The 16,918-nt window shown below is 42.5% G+C and overlaps 1 protein-coding gene across 1 annotated transcript in view; it reads right to left on the bottom strand.

Moving 5' to 3' along the window:
- Positions 1–16,918, bottom strand: part of USH2A (usherin) — a 1,244,521-nt gene that overhangs the window by 760,551 nt on the left and 467,052 nt on the right. Inside the window, exons 28-30 of the mRNA XM_060246775.1 lie at positions 13,529–13,732; positions 13,347–13,427; positions 7,694–7,879 (exon numbers count right to left, since the gene is read on the bottom strand). Of these exons, the coding sequence (XP_060102758.1) occupies positions 7,694–7,879; positions 13,347–13,427; positions 13,529–13,732 (471 nt within the window). The remainder of the gene's footprint in view (positions 1–7,693; positions 7,880–13,346; positions 13,428–13,528; positions 13,733–16,918) is intronic.

Raw genomic sequence — 16,918 nt, 5'->3', positions numbered from 1 at the left:
CTCTAGTCGTCTGAGCCCCTGTTTCAGCCGGCGTAGCTCCAGGGTATACCATGGAGCCAGCCTCCTGCGAGGGTGCAGAGGACGTCGAGGTGCGATCTCGTCGATGGCCCTGGTTAGCCGGCCTTGCCAGGCCTCCACCAGGTCATCGAGGGAATCGCCAGGGGGCCAGGGATCCCCCAGTGCCATTTGGAACCGTTCCGGGTCCATCAGGCTCCGGGGGCGAGCCAAAATAGGCTCTCCGCCCATACAGGGTTGGGGTGGCATCCCCACACGGGCCTTGAGGGCTAGATGATCCGACCATGGTACTGCTTCTACCGCGATATCGTTCACCAAAATCCTGGACGCAAAGATCAGGTCTAACATATGCCCGGCCTGGTGCGTGGGTGTCGTAACAAATTGAGAGAGTCCCAGTGTCGCCATGGAAGACACTAGGTCCATCGCCTGAGTGGAGGCTGAGTCGTCGGCATGGACGTTGAAATCACCCAGGACCATAAGCCCTGGGTACTCCAACGCCCAGCCCGCCACAGCCTCCATCAGGGATGGTAAGGCGCTGGCCGGTGCGTTAGGCGGACGGTACACCAGCCAGATCACCAACCCCTCTCTGACATCCCACGCCAGACCGGCACATTCAATGCCCTCAATCTTTGGGCCCGGGAGAGCCCGGAAGGAGTGACCCTCCCGTATGAATAATGCCACGCCTCCCCCCGCCCGCTATTCCGTGATTGGTGAAAGACCGAGTAACCAGGGGATGTCATCTGGGAAAGAGCCACTGTCTCCCCATCTCGCACCCAGGTCTCGGTCACGCAAGCCAGGTCCACATCCTGCCGGAGCAGGAACTCCCTGAGGGTCGTGGTCTTATTATTTACGGACCTGGCGTTGCATAACACCAATGACGGAGACAGGCTATTCCTCTTGGCCCCACTACCTGTCACCGTTGGGATGGGAAGTAGACTGGAAGGGAGCCGAGCACCATATTGTCTCCGTCCCCTTCCCTTACACCTCTGTCTATTCCCACCGTCATACCTTCCCCTCCCCAAGAGCACTGGAATCCCTGGGCCAAGCATCCGTGCCTATGCCCGGGGTGATCTTACTAGTACTGGACAGCTTCACCTCCCCCCCAGGTTCTCCCAACCTACAGTTGATTCGCACCCCACCAGCCACTCTGGTCTCCCAGTTACAGAGGTATGACACTTATTCAAGCCAAGTAAGCACAAGAAGATCCAGTCACAGAGGTATGACACTGTGGAGGACATTTTCTCATAAGGCTAGTTTGCAGCACTTAGCTTTGTATTCTCTAGCTTCTTTCTTCACAGACTCTGAGCTTTTCAAAGCAGGGAACCCCTCCACACCTTTTCCCTTCTCTCCATCCAAGGACTAACTAGTTGGCTCATCAGAAGCTAGCTTGAATTCTTCTCAAAGATTTCCCAGCAGGCTTCCTTTTCTCTTGGTAGGAGGATAGGATTGCCAATCCGCAGGTGGGGGCAGGAGATTCCCCAGTCTGGAGGCCCTCCACCTGCTTCAGGGTCATCAGAAAGCGGGGGCGGGGGGGATGTCTGCTGGGCACTCCGTGGCTGTGTTCAGATGCACAGTTTAATCAGTTGTTGCTGCTGTTTCCTACTGGATTAAAAGTGGCTGATCAGGTAGCAACATCTGCCTCCCGGTAGTCAATCATTGTCGCCCCCTCCAGTCCTTCTCCAAACCGGATTATTTTGTTACCTGCTCCTTTGCAGTGTTTTTTGAGTTGTCCAGTTTCACCTTGTAGTTTTCTCTGTCTGGATAGTTCTGCTGCAATATTAAACAACTTCCGGATGTCTGAAGGCTGTCCCAGAGCAAAAGGAGCCTCAGACATCTGGTTTACGGTCACCATTTTTTTTACTACTTAGCGATATGTGCATAATCGCGTAACCACATAATGTTTTAATCTATGCGCATGCGTGCATATGTGCTTAATGTGCACATGTTGATTAAAAAATTCTCTTTTTACTATTTTAATTGTTTATAAATATCCACTATGCTCAGGAATTTTATTGTTGTTGCTACCGAAATGCAGATTCACATTCTATGATTTTTTTTGTGTGTGGGGGGGAGTTCTTTGATTTTCCCCCCTCAAATGAACGCAATCTCTCACAATAAGGAAATAAACTCCTCTAGCACAGGTAATCCTGCCCTTATGGCTCTGTGATTTATTGGCACAGCACACAAGTCCTGTGAGGTTTCCTATGTCGTATGCATTAGATCATTCGTTAGAAGGCAACCACCTATCTAACAAATGTCCAGACACCTGCAGACCTGCCCAGCTGTGTAAATTGTTTTGCAATCAACCTGCTAAGGCAGCCAGAAGGAGAAATACCATCAACACTGCTAGATTTTTATTTGGATAAAATGGCAAGAATTCTCCTAGTACACAGTACACTTTTAAAGGTGGTACATAAAGGTGTGCCAGACATTCTGAAATAATTGTGAAGATACCATACAAAATTAACTTGGAAGATTTTTTTACTGGCTGAAACATGCTGGTTTCATCAGGGGCATAGCTACCACTTTACACAGCCTTTACATTCATAGTAATGCAGAATACAAACACAGCTAATTCTCAAGAATGGATGTGAATCAAATGAGTATCTTTTTGTTTTCTTTGGGACTGATTTGCAAAGGAGATTGTTCTCTCATTCAAATACAACCAAATTAGTTTTGCACATCTGAATGTTCTCCTCTCTCGGCTTGGCTTCGCGAACGAAGATTTAAGAAGGGTGCAATAGTCCACGTTTGCTGCAGGCTCGCTGGTGGCTGACAAGACCAATGTGGGACAGGCAGGTCCGGCCACAGCGGCTGCAGGGAAAAGTCTGATTTAGGGTTGGTCCTGTAGCAGTGCGATTCTTCCTCAATCTCCTTTTGTCCTCAAGACCAGCTATGCGTGCGTTCTCAAAGGAAGAGACAGCCTGGTGGATGGTGTGCCTCCATGCTTTGCGATCTGAGGCTAGGTCAGACCACTGGTGATGGTTGATGTGACAGGTGCTAAGGGATTTCTTCAAGGAGTCCTTGTACCTCTTCTTTGGTGCCCCTCTATTTCGATGGCCGGTGGAGAGTTCGCCATACAGGGCAATCTTGGGAAGGCGGTGGTTTTCCATCCTAGAAATATGCCCTGCCCAGCGCAGCTGCATCTTCAACAGCAGTGCCTCGATGCTGGTAACCTCTGCCCGCTTGAGGACTTCAGTGTTGGTCACAAAGTCACTCCAGTGGATGTTGAGGATGGTGCGAAGGCAGCGCTGATGAAAGCGCTCAAGGAGTCGCAGGTGATGACGGTATAAAACCCACGATTCGGAGCCATAGATGAGGGTTGTCATCACAACCGCTTTGTAAACATTGATCTTTGTGCCTTTTTTCAGATGCTTGTTGCTCCACACTCTTTTGTGCAGTCGGCCAAATGCACGGTTTGCCTTTGCCAGCCTGTTGTCAATCTCCTTGTCGATCTTGGCATCTGAGGAGATGATGCACCCCAGGTAGCTGAACTGCTGGACTGTCTTCAGAACTGATTCACCCACAGTGATGCAGGGAGGGTGATAATCTTCCTGGGGTGCAGGCTATGTTCTCCACTTGAAAACCATATAGCATTCTTTCGCCTTCAAGAAGGTTTCCAGGGATTGCCTCCACGCCAAGCATTTTCCACATTTCAGCCACCTGATTGGTGAGCTTTTGGTTTTTCCCTTCATTTTCCCATATGATGTCGTTCTTTATGCACAGGTGATTACGAGTTTGTTCTTTCTACAAACAACAACAACAACTACAAACAACAACCCTGCTTTATTTTAGATATGTTTAAAAATCATATTTCCTAGACAGGAGATTCCACAGGAGTATTTTGCATCTGTAGGGGAAACTGCAATTGCAGTTCTTCAGCAAAGAGCTTGTCAATTTCTTGTCAATTAGTCTTTTTACTTGTTGATGACTGCAGGATCTCAGTCCTGTCAACCATTAGGTAACAGAAGAGAATCTGCCCTCTGGAGAGGGGGTAGGGGATTGTTGGAGGCTTTGCAAGTAAGAGGTTTTTTTAAGGTTGTTGAGGGTAGAAGTTGTAATAATGTTGGTTTTATAACCTGCTCTTCACTACCAGATGGAGTTTTTGAGCAGCTTACAATCACCTTCCTTTACTCTCCCCATAGCAGACACCCTGTGAGACATTGTGTTATTCTTATCCAGCATTATCCATTCTAAATGTTAAGGAGGAGGAAGAGCAGTCTACAAATACTTAGAGGGGTTTTTTCAAGGCTGTTTAAATAAGTATTGCACTATTTCTATGCAATGCTGCATTACTCATGATCCTAAAAAGCATAAAAAATAAAAATAAAACAGGGTGGTGGAGAATCTGGAAAGTCTAGTGAGAACACAGCATGGGGGGGGGCTTCAATATACATCAGGTGTGAAAGTGAAACCACCACTAAAATGAAGTGAGAACAGATTAATCTGGGCTGGAATCTCCATTGGAACAGCAATTTCATACAGAATCACATCAGCAATCAGAGAGCCAGTTTGGTATAGTAGTTAAGTGTGTGGACTCTTATCTGGGAGAACCGGGTTTGATTCCCCACTCCTCCACTTGCACCTGCTGGAATGGCCTTGGGTCAGCCATAGCTCTCACAGAGCTGTCCTTGAAAGGGCACCTGCTGTGAGAGCCCACTCAGCCCCACCCACCTCACAGGATGACTGTTGTGGGGGGAGAAGATATAGAAGACTGTAAGCCGCTCTGATTCTCTGATTCAGAGAGAAGGGCGGGGTATGAATCTGCAATTCTTCTTCTTCTTCAGACTACCATGGAAAATCACTGGTGTGGAAGCAGGCCAGCTTAATATTCTCTTGAGACATGTAAACTTTCCACATTATATATTTTATTTAAATATTTTCAACCCACTTTTCCCAGTGCTCAAAGTTACCTGCAATATAACTAAAGCAGTTACAGTAAAATACTAGGGTGACCAATGACAACGAACACATACAAGTAAGAACCAAAATTTAAGTCAAAGTTAAAAGAATCAAAGTTTAAAATATACTAGAGAATAACCAACAAATCATAAAGAAGCAACAATAATTTATCCAGCAGCAACAGAAAACTGTGCCAAGTCTTCACTGGGCACCTCAATAGGGGCACAGAGGCATTTAGCAATAATTAAAGTGGGAAGAATTCTACGACTACTGAAAAGTGTTCAAAAGCTTAAGCTAAAAGCAGTGTTTTCACATCTATTTTCATTTACTTAAATACACATATTCTAGATGTAAACAAACATTTTTCATATTATAAGTCACTTTTAACATTAGCTTTGGAAGTAATAAAGTTCATTCTCCCCAGAGTCATGCATATTTTGATCAATATTTATTCAGATGCTGACACAGTATTTGAACCAGGAATAGTATGGGACTGTACTGGAATAAGTTACTGAAGATTCAAAGAGTTTTGTAATGAGTTTTTACTTAAAAACAAAAACAGACCCATCTCCATCACTCTGTGCTTTAGGTCAAAACCGTTTAGAAACTGACAGGAATATCAGATACAGTTTCTAAAATCTCATAGAACTTGATGATTTTGGAAAAAGTAAAAATCCCTCTGAACATACTTAAAAGTAGCTCTTTGGATCTTGGTCTAGAGACTAGGGTTGTTGTTTTCTTAACTACCTAAATTTCTGGGCCTTTAAACAATGACTAATACTTCTAAAATTAAGATCACAGTTGATGATGACAGAGTGCATAACAAATAAAAAATGCTGCTGTTTGCTCAGGATTATCTTGTGGATATCGATAAGAAGAACTGTCATTCCCAAATATTTGTGCAGACAAAAAATCTGTTCATGAGAATTTAGCAAACAGCATCTAAGCAGGTGCAAGTGTGTGACTGAACTGAAAAGTCCTTGAAATTCATCTACTTGACCACAATACTCTCAACGTAGGACTTGGAGAGCCTGCAGACTTTCTATCTGCTGTTTTATTGTATAATGTTGAAATCAATAAGATATACTTGAAATAAAATATAGCGATTTTGCATTTATTATAAGTATTAGATTTCCAAAAAGTTTATATGCATGTATTCATTCCCTTTCCAACAGATATACATCTGCTAGTTTATGCACAAAAAGATTCCAGTTGCTTTTCAGTGAAAGGGACCAACTAAAAGCTTTTTAAAAAAAGGTGTGGTGTGTATGTGTGATTAAGACATGGGTCAGAGTAGAGAGAAATTCCACCCCCCCGCCCGTACTATTTATATAACTTAACACACATACATAAACACACCAAGCTCCCTGTATGTTTTCTCATAGGCAAACAGAAATTCAAGCAGCCAATGAAGTTTAGTGTAAGGGAAAAGAGCTAAAACTTGTTTTTCATATCCCTCTCTTCTGATCTGGAATGCCCTAATTTATTTTTTATTTTATTTATTTTAGATTTATATGCCACCCACTCCACGAGCAGACTCTAAAAGAACATCAGAGGTCTGTTCACAAACCACATTTTGGTTTAGCTTAAATACATTAAGATGAGTATTGTTAGATGCCCATCAAAAGTCCTTGCTGTAAATATATAACTTTTAATTTCGAAAAAGCAACCTATTGACCTCAGAATGCAGACAAAGGCTTTCCCATTTCAGCAAAGTAGCTAGCTTTATGGCCCATAACTCTCTTACATCCCGGGCAGTGATGGGGAGCAAGTTAGCCAAGGCATGGCAAAGCATGATAGCCAACTAGCTGATCCCCTTGAATGAGAGAGATCCACTTTGATCTCAGCACTTCTTGACCAAAATAGAGGAAAAGGAGACAGCTAGAAGGAAAATCCTTGAAGTATAGCTGCATGTATAAGCATTGGCATCAGGGTAGATTGAGAGGAAATACAGTTATGCAAAAGGGCCCCAGCTCCCAAGAGAGGGAGGGAGAAAATCCCATCCACCCAGCCCTGTGCCAGTCAGGTGCCTCCTTTGCCACTTGGGGTAAAGCTGGGTGCATCCTTCATCCAACAGGGAAAGACTAGGAGGGACAGAGCTAGGCAAGAACTTCACCACATGGGTCATGGGAAGTCTGGGTGCATCCTTCACTTCCCCATAAAGGCCAAGGGCTGGAGGTAGCAGATTATAGCTGCTGTGCATGGCACCCCTAGTCATGGCACCCCAGGCCACCAGGACTTTTCCTGGTGCCTTAATGGTCAATCTACCCTAATTTGGTAGATGCTCACTTGCAAGAGAAAGACCATAACACAGGTATTTGCTTTGTAAGCCATTCAATACCTTAACTAACAGATGGTCTATACAGAGAACAAAATGAGCTATCAAGTGAACTGTACAGCTATAGAAGGCATGTGGGAAAGAAGGAGAAAACAATTTTTGTTTTAATATTCCCAGGAATAAAAATCTCCTTGCAAGCAAAAAGCTAGCTAGAGGACCAGACTGGACTACAACCTTTCTATGTACTTGTTAGTATTCCAGTGAGTTGATTTTGTTTTTGTAAGGGAATATTCAAAGGCAGCAAGTCATCTGCCATCTGAAGAAGAAAAACCCATTTGACCACTTTAGGATATTTTAACCCAGTTCTGTGGTAACTGTTGGCTGGATCTCAGTTCTAAGCAATGAAAGCAATGACCATGTAGCATCTGAGCACAGTTGTTCAGCCTCTCAGCACAGATATACAAATACTGCTTTAAACAAATATTTATTGGCGTGTACCTGTGAATGCACTTGTGTTAGAAATCTCTGTACTGACAGGAGATATGTTGAAACCATCTTCACTGGAAGCTTTCAGAATATACTTCTCAATTACACCTATGACCCCAACTGGTTCGTCCCAGGTAACCTCAATGCTGTAACCATTTATGCTGTGAACTCTTGAGGGTGTTGGCACGCTTTGTGGGACTGAAAAAGAATAAAAGAGAAATAGAGAAAATGGCACTCCTAAGAAGACTATTGCCCCATTCTTCACTTTTAATAGTTGCAGTAAATCAGATTCACCATTAGCATAAATACAATTTATTAGAGTTGTAACTTTCCAGCATTGATTTAATATGACTGCACATCTTGAGCCATTCAGTTTTAGCTATATTTCAAAACCATCAGAACTCCATCTACATAACATTCTTCTTTGTCTAGTTCAGGTTTTCGAAAAACATTCAATGTATCAATGAGATGAAACATCACTAACAAAGAAAGGAGGTGGACTGCACAGGTTCCAACAATATAATTATGCTACTAAGGAAGGCCAAACAATTAGATTGTTATTATACAGCAAGATCTGACACTTCATCTCTAAGCTGCCACAAACTATTGCTGAAAGACAATCTAATTCTAAAGATATGCAATTTCATCTTTTTGAATCCTTATGTATCAAACTACAGTTTAAAATGTAAATCACAAAAAAGTAAAAATATTGGATGAGATGCAGCTCCATTAATATCACTTGGAATTTTTTGCATCAATGGCAGCAGAATTTCACTAAAGGAAGCAAAGCTTACACTGTTTGCAAGCATTTCTCTCATGACTTGTTCTATAGCTCATGAAGAGGATTTTAGTGAATTGGTACTCCAAAAACAATATGAAGATTATGTTCTTTTTAAAATTTGCAAAGTCTTGGTCATGGAATCACAGAAACTTGAGTAAAAACATCTTATTTCCATTAACTTTTAACTATTTACTAGATATTGCTGTATCAAGTTAAAAGATCTGGTCAGAAACAGCTTCATCACAGATGACTGCACAAAGGATGCTGAGAAAAGGCCCAAGGAACTCTATGGCAGAATGATGGATGATGGTTTTGCTAGAAATGCATGTGTACTCTAGAGTCCTGATGATTAGGACTGCTGTAGCTTCTCAGCATCAAGAATCCCTCTTTTATGCCCTTATTGCTTAGACTAATTAAACAAAATCATCTTGGGAGGGCAGGGGGAAGGAAAGGAACTTTGTATATAGGCACGAGAAAGTTACATTAAAAGTGTTTCAGTGAATAGCTATGGTTCTTCAAGAAATGTGCAGCTTCAGGCTGCTGACAATACTACATTAATATATTGATTTTATTAGTTTTGAAATGTATCACAGGACAAGATAAGGTTCTGTACAGCAGATGGTCTTCTCATAGGGGACACAACAAAACTGACTCAAAAATAATTAAACAGTGCAATTATTTTCCAGCCCTTGGGAACATATAGTTTCTCAGTGCTGCGGTCAGATTGTAAATTTATGGTCTAACTGTGGTCAGACAATTAGGATAAAAATATAACTGTATTTGCTCACTTTGGGATGGTAGACCAAATGGTGGCATTAAGTGGTGCATTTACAAGTCAAAACTCTGCTTTTGGTAAAAGTGTCAAAGGCAGTTTTTGTGATGCAAGGACATTACAGTACCAGTTTGCAAGAGGGCTAATTGGAAAAGTTGTATTCCGAGTTCTGGCATTTTATATCCACAATTGGGACAATAATTCTTGAATTCAATCCATCTCCAAATATTGATAGTAATACAAAAGGAAGTCTCAACAGAACAAATCATCAGACTAAAATGTATTATAAAAAGATATTTCAAAAACTTAATACTATCATATCTTCTTTATGAAGTCCAAGAGATGTTGTTCAGATGAATGTCTTCTGTGACTCACAGTTCATCTAGACCAGGGGTGTCGAACTCATTTGTTATGAGGGCCTGATCTGACGTAAATGAGACCTTGTTGTGCTGGGCCTTGTGTGTACCTATTTAAGATTAGGTAGCAGAGATATAAACTTTATAAAGGACACAAGCAAACACAATTAAAGATTTTTTTAAAAAAAAACCCTTAAAATAAAATATTAGCACTTGTTGGTCTTAAAGGTGCTTTCTTTGTATTTCCCCCATGGGATCTGGGGAACTGGGCAAAGGAAGCTCTGGCTCTTTCCTTCCTTCCCCAGAAGACCAGGAGGGGGAAGAGCCTTAGCCAATAGAAGGAAGAGAGGCTTGGTTCAGTAGCTTTGCTGTGTCTTTCCAAGGGAGGAGCTTCAGCCAATGGAGAAAATAAAGGTTTTGCTCCATAGCTCCTGTGCAATTGAGCAAGCCTTGCAAAGCAAGCTGTTATACAGAAGGAAGCAAGAAAGAGAGAGGGAGAAAGAAGCAGATGACAGCCAATTGCTTAGGGACTGATAGGAGCCCTCTGGGTTTGACACCCCTGGGTTTGACACCCCTGATCTAGACCCTAGAAAGTAGCATTAAATTTAACTAAAATTGGCCCATATCAATATAGATTGTTCTCTTATCTAGTATACTATCTAGTATAGTTCTCTTATCTAGTATACCTTTCTCTCCTCTAACATCTCCTCTGAAAACATTTTAATATACATTGCAAAAATGCTTATATATATACTATTTTTTAAATGGCATCATAAAATGAGATCTCTAGTAAGCAATGTGGTAGGACCAGAAATGATAGACATTTGGAATAGAGCTGTTGTTTGAACAAACTATGTATTAAACATGACGTATTAAAAGATTCAGAACATGATATTACAGCAGTAGAAACACAGTCCATTTTCCTGTACCAGTCTGTTGTGATGTAGCCCCATTCCTTTGCAAGAATGCCATCCTGAACAATTCAGTTTTACATAATACCAGGAGCATGGGAACCTTCCTGAATGCGGATGGGAATAAACCACATTTTTTAGTTTGGTTCATGGCTCATGGCTGAACCACAAACTGAATCATGAACCCATATGAACCAAGAGATGGGTTTACAAACTGACTCAGTTTGTACTGGTTAATGAGCCATTTTAAAGTTTAAACCCCTGCTTTCTGCTCCCCACAGCTTTTCATGGGAAGCTGGGTGGTGTGGAACAGCCAGACCCTGAAGACAGCTCAGACTCCTCTGATGAAGAGCAGTTGGATTCTGTGCCTATCAGCCACCAGCCAGCTTCAGCTGAGCAATCAGATGCGGATTCACAGTCAGAAGAGTATGAGGGATGTGTTTCATCCCCCTGCTTGGAGGTGACACTTCCAGTTCAGCTAGTTGCCCTACCTCCTCCAGGATCCCCAGGTCCACAAGAACAATATTGATGAAAATGTAGAAGGGATTTACAGTCTCAATGTAGGTGAGTACACCTCAGAGCTCAGCACTGACAATCAGTTGCACAGAAAAGAGAAACATCGCCAGAGGAGATGTGAAGCAGCTGTTGCTGTTGCAGGCAATGACATAGGGTTCTGAAGTGTATAAAAGTATGTGGGAGGAGCCCTTCAATAAGGTTTGAACATGTTCCTTTAGTGTCTAAAGGAACTTGCTGCTGCTATTTCAGACTTCCCTTTCAGAATACTGACCTTGGCCTGTTTAGATAACTCTTGTATGATTTACAGACTCTGTTATTAAACTCTGGGAACCTCCACTCTGGTTTAAATGGCTCTAAGCCACTTAAACCCTGCTTTCTGCTCCTGCAGTGGGACCACCACTCATCTGTTTAAATGGCTCTGAGCCCTTTTTGCTCCCTGTGGTTTTTATATCCCTGCAGAGGTTATCAAACAGGGAAGCCCCTTCAGGGGTTTTCAAACAGCTAAGTGTCAAGATCTCCACCATACAGCCAAGAGCCACCATGAACTGCATCAAAATGTGTGGGAATTTGTGGCAGTTCTTCAGTTTGTGAACATAACTTTAGAAACCATGGATTGGCCAAAAATCATGAAAAACTTTTAGTTTGTCAGCCAGTTCATGCCCATCCCTATTCCTCACCTCCTCAAGCAGACCATTCCACAGGTGGGGGCCACTACAGAAAAGGCAAGTGTACAGGCTGTTGTTGATCTTGCCTATATGTAGAATGGCACCTGCAAAAGGTCCAGCTCTGAGGAGCCAAGTTGTTGCAGTGGTGGAGAAGCAGTCCTGCAGACATGAGAGTTGAAGGGTTTTCTTTCTGATAGCCAATACCTTTAATTGAGCTTGGTAACTGATGGGAAGCCAATGAAGTTGCTACAGAATGGGTGTAATACTGATGCAATGTTATATGGATATGCTACTGAAATTAAGTAATACTTACCGGGTTGATCTCTCGTTATTTGTGTAAAAACATTTCTATCAAATCTATTCCCTAAAGACTTAAGAACTGTAGCCCTTTTGTGCCAAATAAACATGGCTTATAGTTGAACCTTAAATATTTCTGATTGCAGTGATTGTTATGGGTTCTACTCTCCCAAGTCCTAGAAGAGCAAAAGCCCTATTTCAAAGGCAAGGCAAAGCAAGTCACAAAAGTTCCAGATAGAGACTAAAGATGTGTTCACACTGCAAAAAATAATGTGTTTTGCAGCTGGATATTTGCTATTCTTACACAGTAAAAATCAATTTGCAAAACACATTTAGTGTAGTGTGAATGCACCCTCAGTTCCCTGTCTAGGCTAAAATAGTAGCTTCCACCAGTCCCTTTTGACTACCCCCAACAGCTGCACAGTTAAGGGAGAGACCTCAAAACCTCTCAGGGAATTATTCCAGAAAGTCAACCCTTCAAGGTTAGCTTGCAGTTCTGAGTTTCCAAACTAAAACATTAACCATGGATGAGGTTAAAATATATATTTGTTTTATTGAATGTACAAAATATTCTAAAATACATGACATGTGAGGGAGAGAAATAATAAACTTGTGGAAATTCACAGCATAGCTAAGCTTAAAGAGCAATAATTACCACAAGATTCCAAGCAGGTGTTGGGTTCAGCATCCAACTCTGCTTCTCAGAGACACAGTAGGGCCTTAACCCACAGGAATGACAACTGAGCTTGGGCAGCCACTGACATATTGTCTTGCCAAGTGATTACTCAGCTAGCACCTAGACAAAAGGCTAACTTATCGAAAAGGATTCTGACTGACTCTGGGCCCTAGAGCCAATAACAATCCAATAGCTCAGGGGTGGCCAATGGTAGCTCTCCAGATGTTTTTTGCCTACAACTCCCATCAGCCCCAGCCATTGGCCATGCTGGCTGTGGCTGATGGGAGTTATAGGCAAAAACATCTGGAGAGCTACCGTTGGCCACCCCAGCAATAGCTGATGTAACCCCTTTCCGTCGTTACCGGGACATGTGACCACATGCTGCAGACTAGCGGTCTCACTTCCCAGCATTCAAGGCCATTTCTTCAGCTGTAAAGAATCTGCCAATTAAGAAGCCCTTTTAAGGATCGTACCAGCTTCACCCAGGTGCAAACAGTTTGCTTGAAGGTCACTTTCTGGCTATCTCTGTGAGAAAGTATTTGTGCAGCCAAGAGGCCTTGTCAGGGTTTTTTACACAGGCAATCTTGACCAGAGTTCTGCAAAGAACCAACGTTCTTTACAGTGACACCTTGGTGTTTTTTGTTTGCTTGATACTAGCAACTTAAACATTTAATATGGAAACATCAGTTACCTGATTCTCTTGTACGGCCACGACTCCAGGCACTAGACACAGATCCTCCTTTGTTAGAAGCGGTTACCCGATAAAGATATTCTTAAGGGCAAGAGAGACAGATGGAGACTAAATGTGAGAATATATTATTGCAAGGTGAACTAAAACAATACAACTGTTCATATAAGGAGCCAGTGTAGTACCTGTAAATGGCTGTAGACCACTATCATAAACACTCTGCTCTTTTCCTTGGTATACCAGGATGGAGTCATTTTCCCGGCAGTTAACAGCATTGTCAGTTGATAGGCATCCATCCAGATTGACTCTGACAGCACTGCTGGACACAGATGCCAAGTTAACGACAGCACCCCGTGTAAATTTAACATCCTTCATGCAGCCACCAAAACCTAGTAAATAGTAAGGGATTAGTATCACATAAAGGGCTTCAGTTGTTAATTAAGAATCATGTTTTGCTTCTCACAGTGCTACATTTCAGAGATACAGAAAGCTGAATGTAAATGTTAAACTTGAAATTATGTTTGAGAAATGATTTTTAAAATGATACTTAAACTGCAATGACACAATCACTGTTGAATTTCTATCATTCTGAAATGTACATGGATTATTCAACAGCCAACCTACATGTATAAACTTTAGTCCCCCCCCCCCGCCCCTTTACCACCATATGTTCTAACAGATCAACACAAAACAGGCACAAAAATTGATTTGGAGAACCCCCTAATATTTCACTACTTCTCATAAATTCATATTGTATCATGAGCAAAGATACAAAGGTAAAATGGAATATAATTTTAAACAATTAGAGATTAGAAAAATACTACTTAATGGATATTATCACAAAGTATTGGGTATTCTAAATGTAGTGTTGCTAAAATAAACATCAGCAGAGCAGCACTAGTTTGCATGTCTTGCTTTTAAATGAGCTGAACCTGAAGAGATGAGAGTTCTGTGTTTTTATTCCATCATAACATTGCACCTATATAAAGTTTACACATATATGAGAGTAACAAGTTTCCAAACAGCTGCTTTTGTTATGGAACAGCCACTTTTTGAGGGGGAAGTTTTCAGCAGAGAAGGATGCTTGACACTTTCCCCATTCATTATTTTTCTACAGCACCTGGAATTTTACAGGTATTTTCATGGAGCTTGAAGAAAAAATAACCACCCACAGAGAAAGTATTAAATAATTGACTGCCATTGTTTCTCTACTGAAAATCCTAGAACAGATATTCTATAGCAAAAGCAGCCCAGATTTTTTTACCTGCATTTGTATATAATGCTCCGTTAGGCCTTTAGAGAGGCAAGATCAAGCATATGCATTAGTTATTAGATATTCCCAACATGAGTGTTTATTTATAATCTGCGTACAAATATCAGCCAACATAAATATCAATGACACAGCAGTTCAGCCCACCCTTACTTCATATAGCAGCATGAGATGTATTGATTCAATAAAGGAAGCCACAGCCCTCCATTTGCAAGACCTGAGCATGACTGTTAAGGAGAGGACATTCTGGAGTTCATTAATTCAAACACTCCCCACAAGTCACAAGTCACTTGACAGTACTTAACACACATGCATTATCTTTTGTGGAAATATACAGCAAAAACCAAAAATTAACTGGGTAAGGTTGTTCATTGGTACATAGGATAGTGGATGTCTTTAACTGAGGGCAACACAGGGGTGGGATTGCCAATAATGTGAAAAATGCAAATCCTAGTATTTTCTAGCCACCTGGAAGTTGACTGGAAATCTCTGAAAGATAGCAGCTCCAGAGCCTTGACAGTTTGCCCTTTGGCAATCAGTATCTGGCTAGGGTGAACATGGAATGTTGCTGAAATCCTGGCTGTGAGCCTGGATCAGACTGCACATAATTGCTGCCCAGGGAACAGCACTGTCCCACCTCAATAAAAGGGGGAAAGTTAAAGTTAACTTGAGGGATTATTTTTATAGCACTGAGAACTGTTGATAATACTGCAGTTATTATTTCTTGTCTTCTTTTAGGGGCAAGAGAAAATTCTTTAAAAGTCATCAGCTCTGAGTGTGTGTGTGTATTATACAGGGCCAGCATCAAGGAGTGACAAATCATGTACTGTCAGGGCCCCTGGAATGCCCACTACTTTCTTACTCACTTGAATGAGTAAGACTTCTGGAAGTAGCTGTCACCCACTCATTTGTCCCTTGTCCTCTGGACATATGTGGTACCAGAAAGAGTGGGTGCAACTCCTTTCTGGTCTTTAGTCATATGTCTGACACTGGTACTTTTGAAACTGCTGACACAGAGGGAAAGGAGGATCAAAGTAGAGTTCAGTATGGTAACATGTAGATCAAATCCCCCAGATCACATTGTCCTAATTTGACTCATTAAATGAGCAGAATGAGTTCCAGAGTTGAGCTCTGGGAGAGAGTGGAAAAGGTGTGCTGCTTTAAGGGTGAGTGTTTGCCTTTCTTGACTGCCTTTTATAAACAGCTGGGGGGAAGTTGTTGGGTGCTAATCTATGGGAGGAGAGAGTCTGAGTTTGTGTGGTTGCTGGGGAACTGCTGTTTGTTTTGAGTGGGCTATAATGATCGTTGCTGATTGTGAGTGTCTGTGTTGCCTTGGACTGACTGCTGGCCACATCCTCTTTTCATTTATAAGGCAACACCTTGCCAGAAGCGTGAGCCTTTGGCATAAGCCAAAGGGCAAGAGCTAAAGGGCTCTTGGTCTGGGGGCTCTGTAAGAAGCCAGAAGAACCAGGAAGCAGTCTTCTTGTGTTCCCAATAAGGTTAGACTTTCCACAAGGAGAGCCACATAAACGCAAAAGGATTTTAAGAGAGGATTCTATATTTAAAAAGCTATTATGAAGGTAGAATGCCAGCAGGGGTGTGGGGGCTTTCCAGTGTTTTGCACCAAGTGTCACATGTATGACTATCTGCCTACTGGACAGAAGTCTTGGGTGTATGCTCGGTGCAAGGAGCTCCTGGTACTCAGGGAACGAGTTCGCACCCTTGAGGCCAGGGTGGCTGATCTGGAGAAGCAGAGACAGTCAGGCTCTTGGAGAAGATGCTCAGGGTCTTATTAGAGGAGCCCCACTCCAAACATGGCAGCCCTGTTGCTGCCAGGGAGCATAAGGGTTAAGAGAGAACAGAGCACCGTGCTGAGGATAAGGGGAATGCGCCCTCAGAAGGGACCTCTTCTTCAGTTGGTGAGCAGGTATCCTTTCATGCCAAAGAACCATCCCTAGGCAGGGAGGGGGCGGGCCTTGTTAGTTGGTGATTCAATCCTTAGACAAGTAGCTAGCTGGGTGGCAAAACCACGTAATGACCATATTGTGACTTGCCTGCCTGGTGCGAAGGTAGTGGGCATTACGTATGTTGTAGATAGGCTGATAGACAGTGCTGGGGAGAAGCCAGAGGTCGTGGTACATGTTGGCACTAACAATGTGGGGAAATGCAGTTGTGAGGTCCTGGAGGAAAAATTTAGGCTGCTAGGCAGGAGACTCAAGGCCAGGACCTCCAAGGTAGCCTTCTCAGAAGTGCTACCTGTTCCACGTGCTGGCACAAATTAGAAGTCTCAATGTGTGGATGAGAC

The sequence above is a fragment of the Heteronotia binoei genome, chromosome 1, assembly GCF_032191835.1.
Source record: "Heteronotia binoei isolate CCM8104 ecotype False Entrance Well chromosome 1, APGP_CSIRO_Hbin_v1, whole genome shotgun sequence".
NCBI classification, from domain to species: Eukaryota; Metazoa; Chordata; class Lepidosauria; order Squamata; family Gekkonidae; genus Heteronotia; species Heteronotia binoei.
This window is presented reverse-complemented; position numbering and strand designations above follow the sequence as displayed.